We start from the raw sequence: 20471 nt of genomic DNA on the forward strand, positions 1-20471 counted from the left end.
AAACACAAAATTATGGGGTCAAGGAGTATATACAATAAAGAACTTTGATACATATTACCAAACACCCTCCAGAAAATTTGTTCCCATTATGCACCACTAGTCATGTATGCAATGTTCACGAGTGATTTTTTTTTTAAAGATTTTTTAATTTTTTCCTTTTTCTCCCCAAGCCCCCCGGTACATAGTTGTATATTCTTAGCCGTGGGTCCTTCTAGTTGTGGCATGTGGGATGCCGCCTCAGCGTGGCCTGATGAGCAGTGCCATGTCCCCGCCCAGGATTCGAACCGCCGAAGCACTGGGCTGCCTGCAGCAGAACGCAGGAACTTAACCACTCGGCCACAGGGCGGGCCCCTCACGAGTGATTTTTTAAGAGATACTGCTGCCTTATTCCTCTAGTTGAGTGCTGTGTACAAATCTTACTTCATGAAGATCTACAACCTTCCAGCTAAAAGAAATTTCTTTCTAGGACTGTTTCTATGAGCCCAACCGTGCCAGAATACACTCAAGTCTCTCATTGAATTTCACTTTGGTTTGACACAGGCCTTGTCAATCTTCTGACATACAGCTCTATGAAGCCAGTTTAAATTGCTCTTCAAATCAGGTGAGAGTGGTTACTATGGAGTGTGGAGGAAGAGGAGTGAGGTGTGGAACATAGGGGAATTTGATTATGCAGAGCCAAGCCCACACCGATTTCACCAGCTCTGGCTAAATGGCTTGCTTATTCCTCTCTTCTCTTCCCTACTTCTAGCCACAGCTAATCCGTCCCGCTTTGGAAGGCTTCTTCATCCTTCTGTTTGTTCACGCCCCACCTCTCCTCCCAACTACTTTACAGACACCATCTACTGAGTGTTTTGACTGCTAGGACCCAGTCTAGGTTATGCTGCCTGTTGTTTGCACTCAACTGGCCTTCTTCTGTCCCCCAATGCCATTCTTAATCTCTGAATCACCACTGAGCTCTGACACTTGTCACCATGTGCAGGAAGGCCGCTGAAATACCTCCCAGAGACTAATTTAATTCAATAATACAGCAAGGTTTCACGGGAGGAGTCTGCACACTTCAGGAATACTTGCTGCTGGGCATTTCCTTCTCTTTACACTAATATTGGATTGGTTTTGTCAATTTCAAAACAGAGAAAGATCCCCAGTCCTCGATGGCAATGCCAAAAATAAAGAAATAAAAGAAGCTCTGCTGAGAGAACATAGAGTGTAGGGGTCGAGAAAGAGTAATCATTGTCGAGAAGGCGGCAGAGAGAGACACTATCATTTACTGGAGGACCTACTGTGCGTATAACCGTATTGAAACCTCTTAAAGCTGGCAGCTATTTATTATTGTCACTATTTCGCAAATGAAGAAATTAACATTAAGAGGTTAACTGTCTTGCCAAAGGACACATTATTGCTAATTCTTGACCCATGTTTAAAATCAGTCCTGAGTGAATACACAGAGCACAAACGGACTATGGATTCAAAGGGCCTGGATTTTCCACAAACCTCTGCCACAAAGCATGAATTCTGGAACAAGGCAGATCTGGCTTTAAATACCAGCCCTAGTTCTATGCGTGACTTGAAGCAAGTCACCTCACTTTTCTAAAGGTTGGATTCACAACAGTAAAATAGGAATAATATTCTTAAAATATTTAATTTAATATTAAATTAATTAGCATTAATATTTAATATGAGATAGTGTATATAAAGTGCATAACCAGTCTTGGAACATATAGTAGGGGCACCTTAAATGTTAAATATTATTATTTGAGGTCTGAGGTTCAGATCCCTCCTAGCTGTAAAAATTTGAACAAGTCACTTCAAATCTTTAGCCTCATTTGCCTCACATGTTCAATAAGAGTATCACTCACTTCATAGACTTGGAAGAATTCAATGAGATTATCACTACAGACAGGATTTCTTAGACTTCATAATAGGTAAATCTCCATTTTTTTCTCTCTCTCTTCCAAGGAACTGTAAATAGTGGAAGACCCAGGACCGCAATCCAGAAATCCTGACACACTGAGCTAGGTTCTCTATCCTAACACATCAGGTTTGGAGTGTAGATGCTTAGAGGAAAGTTTAGGACCTGGAAAATATATGGCAGCATACCACTACCTCTCTAGAAAAACCATTCTGTAACCTCAGCTCTGGTTATTTACATCTTGCTGTCCCACGGAGATACTGGTAGTGTTGAGCTTTCTTTCTGTTTTGATTTATAATCTGATAGCTGGTGGAGGATAGACAGTTCTCATGTTGGAAGCTAGACAAGTACAGAACACCTTTTTGCACTTACATAGTTGTCTGTCTCCTCTACATAAACTCCACAGGATGAGTTCATCGTCTGTCTTGTTCATTATTGTAACTGCAGTACACAGAAGAGAGATGATGCCTACGTGTGCACTCGATGAACATGTTCAAGATAAGAGAAATTGACTGCAAAATCTAGATTTTTCAATTTTAGAGAGAGGGAGAATGACATTAATGATTGTAAGGCCAAATTGGTAGCTGTTCCCTCCAAGTTCTAGTTTCTTTTTATTACTAAGCTCTGAATTTCTGGAAAAGGCAAATTTCTTCTTAAATGAGAAGACAACCAGCATCAGAAGATAGCAGCAGTAACTTTCGACGGGACTAAATGAAACTCCTAGCATGATGCTTTGATCAAAGCACAAAATTGGAAGCACCAAACTGCACCTATCACAACCACTGTTAAAAAAACAAATAGATGAGAAAGTTGATGAGTGCTTTCAATGTTCTGGAAGTTTGTCTTCTGAATTCACTTTTCTGCAAAACAAACAAACACATACACAACGTGAATATATAAAGCGTTCTAATATTTACTTCCTGGTTGCTTTCCTGCAAATTTTTTCATTTGGGAAACCACACATTTTACCCATTCCTTCCTGACAATATTAACTTTGTCAGCTAGAAGCTTAGCACACAGCTTCTAGTCACACCTTCAAGCTTTCTGGTCACAACTTCAAACCTCAGAGGCTTATCGTTTCACAACAGCATGCTGTTCTTCCTGTCCTAAGCTGAAGTAAACGGTGTCTAGAATAACCACAAGCTCCCAAAGAAAGATGGTCTGCATCACTCTATCAGGAGGAGTAATCTCACCTGGCCAGGTTCCCACCTCCTTGCTTGTTTGTCCTAATGCATAACGTTTATGCCACTGAGTAGCATTAAATTTCCTGGTTCTTAGAGTAAAAACTCTAAAGACCTCTTGTTTCAGATGTTCTGTTCCCCTAATTAGAGACTTCATTTGTCCTTCTTGCCTCTACAAAAAAGCTGTTCTAATGTTCTAGAGTTAAAATTGTCTATATCATCTCAACTAGCCTCCAGCAGTCAGTCAAACAGTAAACATGCTTCCTCCAATTTCTATGTAACTAAAGAAGAAGGCCCTCACAGGAACTAAGTAAGCAAGAAGACATAATGCTAAAAAAAGTATATCAGACAGGTTTTTGGGCTCTGTACCACTAAGGCATCAAGTCTATTCAGAGCTAGACATAAGGTTCATGGGAATAGAATAACTGGAAAGGCAGACTGGGCCAGGCTATGTTGATCTATATTAACAATTGTATAACTGTGAATATAGAAATCCATGTTAACCACTGTATAAGTGTTAATATAGAAAAGTTATTCAATTCCTACTTTAGGCTGCCATTATGGAAAATACACAAGAAACATAAAGAAGCATCCTTTACCACTAGGGTGAAAATTAAACATTTCAGTTGCCCAGGACTGAGGAGTTTCCTTGGATGAGGGACTTTCTGTTTTAAAACTTGGAAAGTCTCAGGCAAACTGAAATGCTTTGGTCAGTGTACTTACTACCAGAATAACCCACAGATATTTGACCACAATTTTACATTGTATCTCTGAAAATGTACACATAATCCATTTGGTTTGTGTTTTTTGGTAGAGAACCTCATTCAATATCTTAAGATTTTCTATGCACTCCCTTCAGATTTTTAGCTCAAGTGCCGACATTCATCTTCGGGCCTACTGAACTAGAGCTACAGGAACCAGAACTATGACTATGGAACTTACTGAATGTACAATGTTAAAACCTTTATCTGAGGGCTGATTACTGTCTTTATACCCTAGAAAGACTTCTGAGGTCAAGACTAATTCCCTCTAACCCTGTTTTTAAGATGAAATATGAAAATATATTTATTTAATCCATCATATATATAAGCCCTAAAAAAATGCAAACATGTATAACTCTAGTATCACTATGTTAGTGCTATCTAGTTGATTCCAGCTCCTAGGGACCCTGTGTACAGCAGATATGAACCCTGCCCAACGGGGCTGAACCCTGCCTCCATCCTCTCATCTTCTGTTGCTATGTCAGACAATGCTATGCTGCTACTCATAGGGTTTTCATGGCGAATGTTTTGGGAAGTGCGTGGCCAGGTCTTTCTGTGTCTGTCTTAGTCTGGAAGCTCTGCTGAAAACTGTCCACCATGAGTGACCCCGCTGGTACTGGAAATAGTGGTGGCATAGTTTTCAGCATCACAGCAGCATTCAGCCCCCAAAGTATTACAACCAACAGACAGGTAATGTGGTTCCCTGATGGGAAAATGAACCAGATCCACTATGGTAAGAGTGTCAAATCTTAACTACTAGACCACCAGGGATGGCATCTAGTATCACTATGAGGATTGAAAAGTGATAAAGCATTTGTGTTTTGTGGTTTTCTTGGATGTTACAAACAGAGATGTGAAAATATTCGGAATGGCTACTGAGTACTTGAAATGTAGCTAGTGAGACTGAAGAACTGAATTTGTATTTTTCTTTTTATTACACCATACAGCACCACAATATTAATTAATTTGTGTGAATTCAAAATAATATTTAGATAGCCACATGTCCAGTGGCTACTGTATTGGACAGTGCACTTACATAAGAACCATTTTATACAATTTTACTTGGTCTAGAAATAGTCAAAATATTTTTTGAACATTGAGAAATCTCAATCTCAGTTACTTTAGGCTTGAAAACTGTTGTACCCACTGTTTACTTATGAAAGTAAGTTTTTGAGTTGCTTAAATGAAGCCAAGTTAAGAACTATTTCAACCTTTGCTAATGCAATCTATCTGTGGTCAGCTTCAAACCACACTTGTGAAGTAGTTAAGAAGTAAATAAGAAACAACGTGTCAAGATGGACTCTGAACTTACCTCCTCCCATGGACTCAACAAATTTACAACTTCTCTTGGAATAATTATCCCTGAGAGAGAACTGAAAACTGGATAAAAAGAACCTTCACAACAAAGGACACTCCTGACCGAGGTGGAAGAGGCAGAAATTCCTTCTAGAGAGAAAAAAACCACCTTGGAGTTGCAGTGCTTCATGGCTAGCCAGGAGCAATCCTAAGGTATGAAGCCTTCCCTGGAGGAGAGGGGAACCTGAGCAGGTGAGCGTTACAACAACAAGCAGCATTTGGACTCAGCACAACCAAGACAAGTGTCATAATGTCTGGTTTTGAGGCTATTAACTAGAACTGGGAGTACCTCAAGAAAACTATCAGACATAAGTGAAAAAAAACCCTGATCTTAAACGGCCCACACACAAAGTCACCCGTTTCACAAAGAAACCTAAAATCATGAAAAAGAAAGGTGCACAGTCCTTTGGTGAAAAGAGACTCACTTGATAGGCTCCAGGTCATATTGTTGTGAGGTGAGTACTCCCTAGGGACTGAGACACTGGAGGCAGCCAGTACTGTGACCAGGTATAGGTGTGCTGACACAGAAGTTGGCAGACGCCATTCGAGTCCTTCCCCTGGCCTCTTAGCACAGACATCTGCCCCACCCACTAGAACAGAGATTTAATCCAGCTCAGCCAGGGCAGGCAGCGTACCCTAGGGACTGGCCCCAAGCAACAGAAAGCCCTTGGGGAACATGAGGGCCTGCATTGGTGTGTTGCCTGGAATCTCTGCAGCAGGGCAGTAGGTCCACCTCTGTGGGGCAGGGGATGTGCTAGAAGTGGGCCTACATTGGTGGAGTGTTTGGGGCATCTGCAGTAGGGCTACTTGGTCTGCCTCAGTGGAGTGGGTCACATGCATGGGGCAGGACTGTATTGATGGGTGTGTGGTCTTATGGGCAGAGAGGCTTGTTGGCTACAGCAGATTCGTGCTTCTCAAACAGTCACATAGGGGATTGGCCTGACCTTCCAAAGCCTCAAATAATTGGGTGCTCCCATACCTAGGGCCAGCCTCACTCAGCTGCAATCCTGAGAGAGCTGACAAGAGCCTTGCAGGCCATAGGCCTACAGCAATTGTAAGCCCCTGAGCCTAGCAACCAGTCAGACTGGGGACCTACTTAAAAGACAAACTGCAACAGGAATGTGCTATTAGACCTTGTAGCCAACTGTGATGGGGCTCTGCATGCCCAATAAACTGACTGAAGTGTCCATAGAAGTGACATGCAGCTGAGCATTAGCACCAGCTGGCCAAGGGGACAGCCTAGCCTCCCTGGGAACCTGCAGCAGGAGTAACCTTGCCACAACAGAAGGACTCACATAACCCACATCAGGGACATTCCTGAAACATTTGGATCTGGTGATGAAGGGGAAACCACTGCTGGGCCTCAGAAAGCATCTCTTACATAAGGCCACCTCTCCAAGATTGGGAGATATAGTATAGCTGACCTACTGAATATAGATATAAGCAGAGAAAGAGGAAAAATGAGGACACAAAGGAACATGTTCCAAGTAAGGGAATAAGATGAAACCACAGAAAAAAATGAAATGAAACAGAGATAAACAATATACCCAACAAAGAGTTCAAACAAAAAGTCATAAGGATGTTCACTGATCTTGGCAGAAGAAAGGATGAACTCAGTGAGAACATCAAGAAAGAATTGGGAAATATAAAAAAGAACCAATCAGAAATGAAGAATACAGTACTGTAAATGAAAAATTCACTAGAGGTACTCAACAGTAGAATAGATGATAGAGAAGAATAGATCTATAAGCTGGATGAAAGACTAGAGGAGATGACCCTAGCTGAACAGGTAAAAGAAAATAGAATTAAAAAGAATGAGGTCAGTCCCAGGAATCTCTGGGACAACATCAAGATCACAAACATCCCTATTATAGATGTCCCAGAAGGAGAAAAGAGAGAAAAAGGGTCAGAGACTCTATTTAAAGAAATAATAGCTGAAAACTTTCCTAACCTAAGGAAGGAAACAGACATCCATATACAGGAGGCACAGAAAGCACCAAACAAGATAACCCAAACAGGCCCACACCCAGACAGATTATACTTAAAATATCAAGAAGTAAAGTTAAAGAGAGAATCCTAACAAGAGCAAGAGAAAGGGAACAAATTACATACAAAGGAAACTACATGAGGTACTCAGCTTACTTCTCAGCAGAATCTTTATAGGCTAGAAGGGAGTCACACAATATATTTAAAGTTCTGAAAGGAAGAACCCTACAGCCAAGAATATTCCACCCAGCAAGGCTATCATTCAGAATGAAAGGGGAGATTAAAAATGTTCCAGACCAGAAAATCTAAAGGAGTTTAATCAGCAAGGAACCAGCCTTACAAGAAATGCTAAAGGGACTTATTTAAGTGGAAAAGAGAAAGACCAAAAATAGGAATAAAAAACTTATCAAAAAAAATCAATAAGATACTGGGAAAGCCAAATATACAATAAAGATAGCAGAGATAACACCCACGAAAAAAATATGAAGGTTAAAATACAAAAGTACTAAAAGTGCTATTTCCATGTTAAAAGGGGAAGAGATACACGCACACAAAGAAAGAGTTTACATATGATATAAAAACATAAAATGTGGGAGAGGTGAGTGAAAGAGTAGAGCTTTTAGCAGGAGGTCAAACTACAGAGACCATCAACATAATATACATTGATGTATACACTGGTTATTATAAATGAACGTCATGGTAATCACAAGCCAGAAACCTATAACATTTACAGGAAAAATTAAGAGAAATCAACCCAAATGTAATACTAGAGACAGCCATCAAACTGCAAGGGAAGAGAACAAGAGAACAAGAACGGAAGAGAGAAGAACATCTAAAACATCCAGAAAAAGCAATAAAATGGCAATAAGTACCTTCTTATCAAAAGCTATTTAATTTAATTTATTTATTTATTTTTGAGGAAGATTAGCCCTGAGCTAACACCTGCTGCCAATCCTTCTCTTTTTGCTGAGGAAGACTGGCCATGAGCTAACATCAGTGCCCATCTTCCTCTACTTTATATGTGGGACACCTACCACAGCATGACTTACCAAACGGTGCCAAATCCACACCCAGGATCCAAACAGGTGAACCCTGGGCCACCGAAGCATAACATGTGCACTTAACCACTGCACCACCAGGCTGGCCCCTCAAAAGCTATTTTAAATGTCAATGGACTAAATGCTCCAATCAAAAGGCATAGGGTGGCTGATTGGATAACAAAACAAGATCCATTTATATGCTGCATACAAGAGACATACTTCATACCTGAAGACACTCACAAACGGAAAGTGAAGGTAGGGAAAAAAATACTCCATGCAAATGACAATGAAAAGAAAGTTGAAGTAGCCAGACTTATCTCAGACAAAATAGACTTTAAAACAAAATCTGTCACAAGAGACAAAGAAGGGCAATCACCAACAAAAGAACAATTCAACAAGAGTATATAATGCTTGTAAATCTCTATGCACCCAACATAGAAGCACCTAAATATGTAAAACTATTATTAACAGGCATAAAAGGAGAAATAGACAGCAACACAATAGTCATAAGGGACTCTAATCACACCAATGGATAGATCATCTGAATAGAAGATCAACAGGGAAACATTGGCCTCAAATGACACATTAGCCCAGATGGACTCAGTAGATATATACAGAACATTCCATCCCCAAACTGCAGAATACACATTCTTGCCAAATGTACATGGAATATTCTTCAGGATAAATCACATATAAGGCCACAAAACAAGTCTCAATAAATTTAGGAAGGTTGAAATAATACAAACCATCTTTTCTGAAGACAAAGGTATGAAAGAAGAAATGAACTATGGAAAGAAAACTGGAAAAGCCATAAATATGTGAAGATTAAACAAAATACTACTGAACAACGATTGGGTCAATGAAGAAATCAAAAACATACCTGGAGACAAGTGAAAATGAAAATATGACATGCCAAAATTTAAGGGGTACAGCAAAAGTGGTTCTAAGAGGGAAGTTAATAGGAATGCAGGCTTACCTCAACAAACAAGAATAATCTAAAGTAAACAACCTAACTGTGCACCTAAAGGATCTGGAAAAAGAACAAACAAAGCCCCAAGTCAGTAGAAGGAGGAAAATAATAAAAATCATTCCAGAAATAAATGAAATAGAGACTAAAAAATCAATAGAAAAAAAATCAATGAAACTAAGAGCTGGTGATTTGAAAAGATAAACAAAAATTGGCAAACCTTTAGCTAGACTCACCAAGAAAAAAAGAAAGAAGTCTCAAATAAATACAATCAGAAATTACACAGGAGAAATTACAGCAGACAGCTCAGAATTACAAAAGATTATAAGACAATACTACAAAAAGCTATACTCTAAAAAGTGGATAATCTAGAGGAAAATTGATAAATTCTTAGAATCATACAACCTTCCAAAACTGAATCAAGAAGAAAAAGAGGAGATGGCCCAGTGGTATAGTGGTTAGGTTTGCATGCTTTCTTTGGCAGCCAGTGGTTTCCAGGTTCTGGTCCCGGGCACAGACCTAGATAGGTCATCAAGCCATACTGTGGTGGCATCCCATATACAAATTAGAGGAAGATTGGCACAGATGTTAGCTCAAGACCAATCTTCCTTACCAAAAATAAAGAAAAAAGAACAGTAAAAAAAAGAAGAAATAGAGCATTTGAATAGACCATCGCCAGTGAGGAGATCACAACAGTAATCAAACCCCTTCCAAAAAACAAACGTCCAGGACCAGATGGTTTCCCTGGTGAATTCTGTCAAACATTCAAAGAAGACTTAATACCTCTCCTTCTTAAATTCTTCCAAACAATTGAAGATGAGGGGTAGCTTCCTAACTCATTCTATAAGGCCAACACTACCCTGATGCCAAAACCAGACAGTGACTACACAAAAAGAGAAAATTACAAGCCAATATCACTGAGGAACATCAATGCAAAAATCCTCAACAAAATACTGGCAACTCTAATATAACAATACATTTAAAAAAATACACCATGATCACATGGGATTTATTCCAAGATTGCAGGGATGGCTCAACATCCAAAATTAATCAACGTGATACACCACATGAACAAAATGAAGAATAAAAACCCCATGATCATTTCAATAGATGCAGTGAAAGCATTTGACAAGATACAGCATCCTTTTATGATAAAAACTCTGAATAAAATGGATATAGAAGTAAAGTACCTCAACTTAATAAAGGCCGTATATGACAATCCCACAGCTAATACCATTCTCAATGGAGAAAGACTGAAAGCTAACCCTCTAAGAACAGGAACAAGACAAGGATGCCCACTGTCACCACTCTTATTTAACATAGTATGGGAAGTCCTACTCAGAGCAATCAGGCAAGAAAAAGAAATCAAACAGATCCAAATTGGAAAGGAAGAAGTGAAACAGTCACTATTTGCAGATGACATGATTTTATACATAGAAAATCCTAAGGAATCCGCTAAAAAATCTTTTAGAAATGGTAAATGAATATGGTACAGTTGCTGGATACAAAATCAACGTACAAAAGTCACTTGTGATTCTATACCCTACAACGAAGTGGTAGAAAGAGAAATTAAGAATACAATCCCATTTAAAACTGCAAAAAAAAGAATAAAATACCTAGGAATAAACTTAACAAAGGCGGTGAAAGACCTGTACACTGAAAACTATAAAACATTGGTGAAAGAAATAGAAGACGACACAAAGAAATGGAAAGATATTCCATGCTCTTGGACTAGAATAATTAATGTTGTTGAAATGTTCATACTTCCTAAAGCAATCTACAGATTCAATGCAATCCCTATCAAAGTTTCAAAGAAATTTTTCACCGAAATAGAACCAAGCATCCTAAAATTTATATGGAACCAAAAAAGACCTTAAATAGCAGAGATCCTGAAAAAAAGGAACAAAACTGGAGGTATCACACTCCCTGATTTCAAATATGCTACAAAGTTAGAGTAATCAAAACAGTATGGTACTGGCACAAAAAACAGACACACAGATCAAGGGAATAGAAATGAGAGCCAAGCAATAAACCCACATATCTATGCACAGCTAATTTTCGACAAGGGAGCCAAGAACATACAATGGAGAAAGGAAAGTCTCTTCAATAAAAGGTGTTGGGAAAACTGGACAGCCTCATGCAAAAGAAAGAAAGTAGACCATTATCTTATATCCTACACAGAAATTAACTCAAAATGGATTAAAGACTTGAATGTAAGATCTCAAACCATGAAACTTCTAGAAGAAAACAAAGGCATGCCGCCCTTTGACATTGATCTTAGCAGCATATTTTCAAGTACCATGTCTGACCAGGAAAGAGAAACAATAGAAAACAATGAACAAATGGGACTACATCAAACTAAAAAGCTTCTGCACAGCAAAGGAAACCATCAAGAAAACAAAAAGTCAACCTAACAATTGGGAGAAGATATTTGCAAACCATATAGCTGATAAGGAGTTAATATCCAAAATATACAAAGAACTCATATATCTCAGCAACAAGAAATCTAATAACCCAATTAGAAAATGGGCAAAAGATTTAAACAGACATTTCTACAAAGAAGATATACAGATGGCCAACAGGCCCATGAAAAGATGTTCAATATCACTAATGGTCAGGGAAATGAAATCAAAATTGTAATGAGATATGACCTCACTCCCGGCAGAATAACTATAATTAACAAGACAGGAAGCAACAAGTGTTGGAGAGGATGTGCAGAGAGGGGAACACTCATACACTGCTGGTGGGAATGTATGCTGGTTCAGCTACTATGGAAAACAGTATGAAGATTTCTCAAAAAATTAAAAATACGACTAGCATATGATCCTGCTGTTCCAGTGCTGGGTATTTATCCATAGAACATGAAAACACAAATGTGTCCTGATATGTGCACCCCTATGTTCATTGCAGCATTATTCACAATAGCCAAGACTTGGAAGTAACTTAGGTTTCCATCAAGGGACGAATAGATTAAGAAGACGTGGTACATATACACATGGAATACTACTTAGCCATAAAAAAGGATGAAATCTGGCCATTTGTGGCAACATAGGTGGACTTTGAGGGTATTATGCTAAGCAAATTAAGTCAGAGGGAGAAAGTCAAATACCGTATGATCTCACTCATAAATAGAAGATAACAACAACAAACAAACAGATCAAGACAGAGATTGGATTGGTGGACACCAGAGGGGAAGGGGGGAGGGAGGAGGGCTAAAAGGGTGATTAGGCACATGTGTATTGCGATGGACTGTAGTTAGTCTTTGCGTGATGAACATGATGTAGTCTAAATTGAAATCAAAATAGAGTGATCTACACCCGAAATTTATATAATGTTATAAGCCAATGTTACTGAAATAAATCACATGGAATCTCAAAAAACCCAGATTTTCAAAGGAATCTTGGGGGAAAAAAATTACAAAACTAGAAGCATCACACTTCCTGAGTTCAAAATATATTACAAAGTTACAATAACAAAACAGTATGGTACCAGCACAAAGACAAACATGTAAACCAATGAACAGAATAGAGAACCCAGAATTAAACCACTGCATATACAGTCAACTAATCTTTGACAAGATTTAAACTTGGCAAGATTTAAGACCCGAAACTGTAAAAGTCCTAGAAGAATCCTAGAGAAATAATTTCATGACATTGGCCTTTGCAATGATTTCAAGAATTTGACACCAAAGGCGCAGGCAAAGAAAGCAACATACAGAAGTGGGACTACATCAAACAGCAAAGAATACAATCAACAGAATAAAAAGGCAAACTATGAAATGGGAGAAAACATTTGCAGATAAAGGATTAATTTCCAAAATACATAAGGAACTTTTACAACCTTCTAGAAAAAACAACCTGCTTAAAAAGTAGCCGAAGGGGGCCAGTCCTGGTGGCCTAATGGTTAAGTTCTGTGCAGTCCACTTCAGCGGCCCAGGTTTGGTTCCTGGGTAGCCATGCCCTGGCAGTGGCTCACATAAAATAAAGGAAAAAGAGGAAGACTGGCAATGGATGATAGCTCAGGCTGAATCTTCCTCAGCCAAAAAAAAAAAAAAAAAGGTGGGGGAGAGGGCAAAGAACTTAAATAGACATTTCTCCAAAGGAGACATACAAATGACCAAGAGAAATATGAATAGGTCCTTAATGTCACTAATATTAAGGGAAATGCAAATCAAAACCACAATGAGATACCATCTCACATGTTAGGATCCTTACTATAGAAAACAAAGAAAAGTGTTTATGAGGAATGGTAACATTTAAACCCTATACATTGTTGGTGAAAAGGTAAACTGGTACAACCACTATGGAAAATATTATGTAGGTTCCTCAAAAACTTAAAAATAGAACCCCACTTCCGAGTATACATCCAAAGGAATTGAAATCAGGATCTCCAAGAGACATCTGCACTCCCATGTTCACGGCAGCTTTATTAACAACAGCTGAGATATGGAAACAATCCAGATGTCCATTGACGGACGAATAGGTAACAAAACTGTGGTATGTACATGCAATGGAATACTATTCAGCCTTAGAAAAGAAGCAAATCCTACCATTTGTGACAACATGGATGGACCTGGGAGATGTTACACTAAGTGAAATAACTCAGTCACTGAAGAACAAAAGTGCATGATTCTACTTAAAGGAGATACCTGAAATAGCCAAACTTACAGAGGTAGAATGACGATTGCCATTCAAATGGGGAAAGAGGGAAATGAAAAATGTCATTCAAAGGGTTTGTGGTATCATTGGTGTATGCCTATCTTTAATCTCGTCAAATTGTACCTATTAAATATGTGTGAGCTTTTAAAAAAAATAACCGACCAGTGAAGCCAGAGGTGCTGGACATCACCAGGGAAAGTGCCTCTGCTTGGTCTCCATGAAGATCCTGCAGCGAGCAGAGCCCTGACTGTGCTGAGTCCACGGGCACCTGGGCCTCAAACAGCCACCCTGGTACCCAGCACAGCCACTGCCTCCAAAGTAGCCGCTAGTGTTGCTGCAACCTGTGCGCTGTGCTCCTGAAGCCCCATCTGTGCAGTCTTTTCTAGATCAATTATCCCTCAATAAAGCTATAAAAGATGTATAGTACTAAAAATAAATAAAATTCACACTCTGGTCTATCTGTAATAAATGTCCATCGATTGGTTTAGCATGAAATTTCCTTGAGCAATTTGTATGGTACGTTGATGGCATTTATGCATTTTAACAAGGCTTTGCCTTCCCTTCCTCCATATACCAGTCAAGAAATAAGTTTCCTGTGTGAATTTCAGCTTTGTTTTTGCTATAAGAAAAAAAATAAGAAGCAGAAATGGGAGCTGTATATATGCCTTAATGACATAGAAGTCACTAAGATAGTTTGATTTGGCCGCAAAACAAATAAAGGCATAGGATTACACAGAAGTCTCCCAACATGTTCACTTAGCATTTCTTCCGTTAAACAAAAGGAAACACAAGGCCAGTGTTCGTGCCTAAGATAACTATTGCATTACAGCCATTTCTTCTCTAAACTCCTAAGGGGAAACAAACCTCTTCCTGTTGTTGTAAATGTTTTCCACTTGAAATATTTACTCACCTGTATTAGCCTACAAACCACTCTTTCCAGGTAAATAGTCATTTTGTTCACATACTTTGTAACCTCAGTGATGTTCACTCATTACCAAACTGTTAAACTATTTAAGCCTTGATCTAGCTACACAATATGAAAAATAAAGACACCACTGTGGCCACATTGGTTTCAAAGTATCCTGACTAGAAGGGATGTTGGGTGAGCAATATATCAACCCTCCCTCCACAAGATCAGCTTCTCAGGTTATTTCCCCAGCTCTCCTTACAGCTAAACATCTTAGGGAAAAAGTTGTCTACATTTGCTTATCCCATTTTCTCACTGCCTACTTACTTCATAAGCCATTGTATTCTGACTTTTGTGTTTTTGTTACCACACCATTAAGACTGACTTCTAAAAACAAGGACACAAAGGATGTCCATGTAGTGAAATGTTATGGACATTCTTTAGCATTAACATATTTATCACTCCATCATTCTTGAAATAAGGTATTCCATAATAAGGTATACGTCGATTTCCTTCTTTTATTTTCTCTTTACAGGAATATAACAATAGATTCTCCTCAGTTTCCTGTTCTCCTTACCCGTAACTTCAGTATTGAAGCAGCTCAGATTTGGTGCTACTTTTCCTCAAACCACACACTGTCCTGGTCAGCCTTCTCTGTTAATAAAGGGAAATTGCCACTTATCTTTTGCTGACTTTGTACGGAATTGTATATGAGTTTTATTAGACTTCCACACCAGGTCAACTTAGTTCCAGCAACAGATATAGAGATGTGTGCTTTACATCTTGTCATAGAAAAGTAAAACGGATAGATTGTAGCCATAGTGCTCTTTTTTGAGGGGAGGGGTTGTCTTCCAACTGATTACCACATGATTGCTTTTCATTCCTTTCTTCCAAAAATGTTCAAACTATGGAAATAATATAGGCAAAATGATGTCTATGTGCTCACAAAAAGTTTGGGTCTGTTCTCTTCTGCTTGCTAGTATTTCCTGTTTTCCTCAAAACAGTTGTCGAATGTGTTTTTTAAGGTGATAAGGGGTTTAAATTATGATTTGCCTCAACAAAAAGTTTAACACAACTCTGGCTGGTGCTGAGGAAACTGAAATATGGAAGAGAAGATTTACTTTGATTTAATGCTGCCAGCTTGCTGGTTAATGTAAGCCCCTTGGACTCTCCTGACGTTCCATTTTATACATTTTCTACAGACATTTCTGGAACGACAAAACATGTAGACATGACACAGGAATAATTGCTCCATTGTGTGTTCTCTCACTTTCTATGTTATTGGTTGTTTGTGTGTTTATTTACTTTCTCTCTGATACATTCACAGACTGGGAGACATTAGGACAAAATGATTCTGAACCTGTAAGACGAGAGGACTTTTCAAAAGTGCCATTTATTCATTTTCCTCTATTTCATTTGAGAGTATTAAAGAAAAATTCTCTTTACTAGGAAAGATATAGTAAAATTGCTATAGTAATTTTATTTGTGACAATTTTTATGCTAACCCCGTATGTTCAATGTTGATTATATATATGTGAGTTGAAAAGCAGAAGTTTATAAAATAGAAGGGTTTGAGCATTTTATTCTCACTAAGCCCACTGACCTTTGTTTTCAGAGTATATGCAGATACGTCAAACTTATTACACCTAAAACTTACCATTTTTGACTTCAAGAAATCTGTTCTTTCTCCTGTAACTCCCCCTCCCCTGAATGGCGCCATCAGCCAACAACCTGACCAGTCAGATCACTTCACATCAATTCATGGATTTAATTAATTGTTCAAAAGCTCTCATTCAAATAGACTAAAAAGAAGAAGAGCCCTTATTTATTCCCCCTCCCTTCATTCAGGACTTGAATAGATTTTTAGTGTGCTTTTCTATGTAGTGGGCAGTGTCTAGACTAGAATAGATCTTGACTCTTTCCAATTCACTTTATACCTAGGCTTTTGATTCTCTACCATGTAACCAACGTCTCTCTCTCTTTTTTTTCTTTTTTAAAAGATTGGCACCTGAGCTAACAACTATTGCCGATCTTCTTTTTTATTTTTTGCTTTTTTTCTCCCCAAATCCCCCCAGTACATAGTTGTAATTTTTTTTAGTTGTGGCATGTGGGATGCCATCTCAGCATGGCCTGATGAGGGGTGCCATGTCTGCATCCAGGATCCAAACCGATGAAACCCTGGGCTGCCGAAGTGGAGTGGGCGAACTTAACCGCTGGGTCATGGGGCCAGCCCCTCTCTTTTTGATCATTGTAAGAAGGTCTCCACTGGTCTCCCTGACTCCAAAATTTATCCCAGTTCATTCATTGCTCATCACAGAGAAAATTATTGTGTTGACAAATCAATAATCATTCTAAATCATAGGAATGTTCCTGAATGAATTCTTCAACCTGAAAAATATTAGAGGGTAAAGAAAAATCCATACACGAGACTAAAAGTACAGGACCAGACTGGTAGGAAGAAAACCAGAAAGAACAAAAGTGATGAAAGTAAAATAAAACTGAATGTCGAGAACAATGAAATAATTATTCCAATAAAATGTTATTGATAGATTGAATAACACAAGAATTGAAGTAAAGTGGATTACAAAATAAGCAGACTGCCTACAACAGAGCTAGAGACATAAAAAGCACTCAAAATGAATGAATAAATAAAGAATGAGTGAATAAAAATAATCATTAGTATCTTTATCTAGAACAGTCTCAATAAAGAGGAGAAAAGGGAAGCCAAGTAACAATGTTCTGAGTAATATTTGAAAGTGAGAAAGTACATAATCATGTAGATGCTTTGCTCAAGTACAGTCATTTTGAAGGGACTGGTAAGGGGAAATTAGAAAAGACCATGAGTTTAAGGGGAGGGAGAGAAATATGTGGGTATGCTTATGCCTTGAAGGTTGTGCATTTTAAATGGAAGTGCTTGGATGTATGTGATAGGGGTTGATTAATGGAATGAATTTAAAACAGCAGAGGAAGAACAGAAGATGGATCTGGAGCTCAGTCAAAAGCAGCCTTTCACAGGAAAGATCCATTTTCACAAGAGGAGCAACAAGAATAAAAGAATGTAAGTGAACTTGATATATTTAAAATTTGCTAGGAAGACTTCTGCAAGCAACTTGGAAAACAGATGACTTGAGAAGTTTACTTTAATTAAATTTTATTTTTTTATATTTTGCTTTATGCTACTTAATGATATTTCCTTGTATTTTTGACATCTTTTACATGTCATCTGTTAAATCATTTATCACTTATTTCTCATTATATTTGTTCTAAAGTTTTCTTTCCATAGGATCACAATTCTAAATAGACTTTGAAATATAAAAGAAAACGAAAAAGACTAAGTATTCGTGGCAAATGAAATGTTTATTAGCCCATTTACATAATTTTCACAAAATCAAACAGGTTCTGAATTTCTAAGTTTTCTGTGCTATGCTGCTATTTCTTCTTTAACTCTACACTCTGACTTCTGTCACAAACTCATTTATCAGTATCTACCATGAAAAAGTAGAGTCACAAATAACATGAAATAATAGCAATAAAGGCAGACAGATCATAAATGAAGAATCTTATTGAGATGTGAACCTCATAGCTTTTCCTTTAACCTTCTTCTGATTTTTTAGCACAAACAGCCTTCTCACACGTGTGTGAAGAGGACCTGGTGCACTTATTATACCAATGTTTTGCACATTTTCATACACACATTCCCCTGGAAATCCAGACTTTGCTCTGATAAATCCCCAAGAAATTTAGAAAACACAAGCTGCTGGTCATACTCACTGTATTTGAATTAAATAGCGATACTTAAGAACTTATTGTGTGAAATTCATTATACCTGGTGCTGTGAGGAACACAACGGTGTACAAATGCTCTCTCTTTTTCGAAAAACTCATACATTGTAGAAGAGACTGAGATAGGCATTCAAATAATAAACTATGTAGAACGTGATAAATGATATACAAATTACAGATAAGTAGAAAAATAGATCTGTATAGAGAAGAAGAGAATGGTCTGGCTCAAAAATCATGACAATAACATAAAAGGCAAGACATATGACCTAGGATATAAAGTTTTAAGTAGAGATCAGCATGATGGAAGCTGTTCACATATGCACGTACAGCTGCAGTTAGAGGAGGGATATTTTCCTTGTAAATACATTGCATTAGATATAAAAGTCAATGAAATTAGGAATAAAATTAAGAATATTACATATCTTATATAAGGTATAGATATATAGAGAGAGAATATATAATTTATATATGCATACCATAATTGTATATAATATTCTTTATATATATATAAAATATTCTTCCCTCTGCTCTGATGTGTACTTCAAAGTCACCACTGACATAAATGTCATAGGGCAGATGCTGTCAAATGCTCTGGTTGAATTTAGTCCATGACTAGACATCTAGATTATAGAGAACATTTGGGATCAAATCAACAAGGAAACTGTCTTTCAATAACTCTAGAGAAAATCTGATTGTCTAGTATACTCTTCAAAGGCAAAGTGTATCCACTCAAATATTAAATATATAATGCAATCCTCCACAAGTTGACAAATGAATTTTAAAAAAAGACATCTGAACTGTATTCAAAAATAAATTGCTGGAATATTTTAATGTATTCTTTTATTCATTAATTCAACATAGGATTAAGTGTTCTATGTACCCAACATTGTACAAAGTTTGAGGTACAGAAGAACTTTCAGATTACAAAATTCCAATAATTAAAATGATCTATTGTGAAAATAAGAATAGATTCACATTTGATGGACTGGTATAGATGAGTCCAGGAAAATATCCAAGCATATGTACACAAAAAATATTTACAAAAATTAGGAAATATTTAACTTATTTAAAATTATTTCAATATTAAATTTTACTATATGATAAACATAGCATTAAAATCACTGATGAAAGAATAATGAATCATTTAAACTGTGCTCTGACAATTGATCAGCTAAGTGAAATAGAGCGAGAGACCTATAATTATATTTATATGTGTACATAAACATATATGCTTCAGCATTCTCCCTCACAACCCAAAATAAGTTTCAAATGAATAAAGACAATTTTAGTGTGCTTTAATGTTAGAAATTTCCTTCCATATTAAAATCATAAACAAAGACAAAAAAACTAAAGGGAAAATTGATGAGACATGCCTGAAAGAGAGATTACAAGCCTAATATATAAGGAATGCATACCAAGAAATAAAAGATAAATGTGATAAAATGGGGAAAAGACATAAACTCAGTAAATATCAGAAGAATATAACTTAAAGGAATAAAATAAAAATAATCAGCCACCAAATTGTCAAAACTTTGAAATATTATCTTACATTGGTGCAGAGTGATGAAATAGCTTGCGATTATGTTTTTTGCTATAGTCGTCTGGTGAAACGTTTCAGGAGCTCAATTTCACAATATGTACTTAAAGTCATAGAAAAGGCTGAAACCTTTAGGCATAGGAATAACAATTCTGTACTTCTTCCCAATAAAAGTAGCAGAAATATCCCAAAATTTGTGTATAATGATGCTCTTCTCAATATTACCTTTATTACCAAAACTCAAAATCACTCCAATAATTTAATACTAACAGCATATTTAAACATGCTAGGAACTATTTAAATAACTTTATTATTTATACAATTGGTCACAATCCAATATAAAATAAACAAAAGCAAGAAACAAACCTTCTAAATTCTGTCCCCAGG

At 37.4% G+C, this 20471-nt stretch overlaps 1 protein-coding gene across 2 annotated transcripts in view; it reads right to left on the minus strand.

The window, feature by feature from the left end:
• The window catches only part of LOC106834102 (killer cell lectin-like receptor 2), a 68533-nt gene extending 62667 nt beyond the window's left edge, over window positions 1-5866 (minus strand). Inside the window, exon 1 of one of the 2 annotated variants that reach the window (XM_070494146.1) lies at window positions 2282-5866. In XM_070494146.1, the coding sequence (XP_070350247.1) occupies window positions 2282-2326 (45 nt within the window). In that variant the 5' untranslated portion in view covers window positions 2327-5866. The remainder of the gene's footprint in view (window positions 1-2281) is intronic. The other variant, XM_014845571.3, reaches the window with a different exon arrangement.
• Window positions 5867-20471: the final 14605 nt, after the last annotated feature.

Source organism: Equus asinus, chromosome 22, assembly GCF_041296235.1.
Source record: "Equus asinus isolate D_3611 breed Donkey chromosome 22, EquAss-T2T_v2, whole genome shotgun sequence".
In the NCBI taxonomy this organism is placed as follows: domain Eukaryota; kingdom Metazoa; phylum Chordata; class Mammalia; order Perissodactyla; family Equidae; genus Equus; species Equus asinus.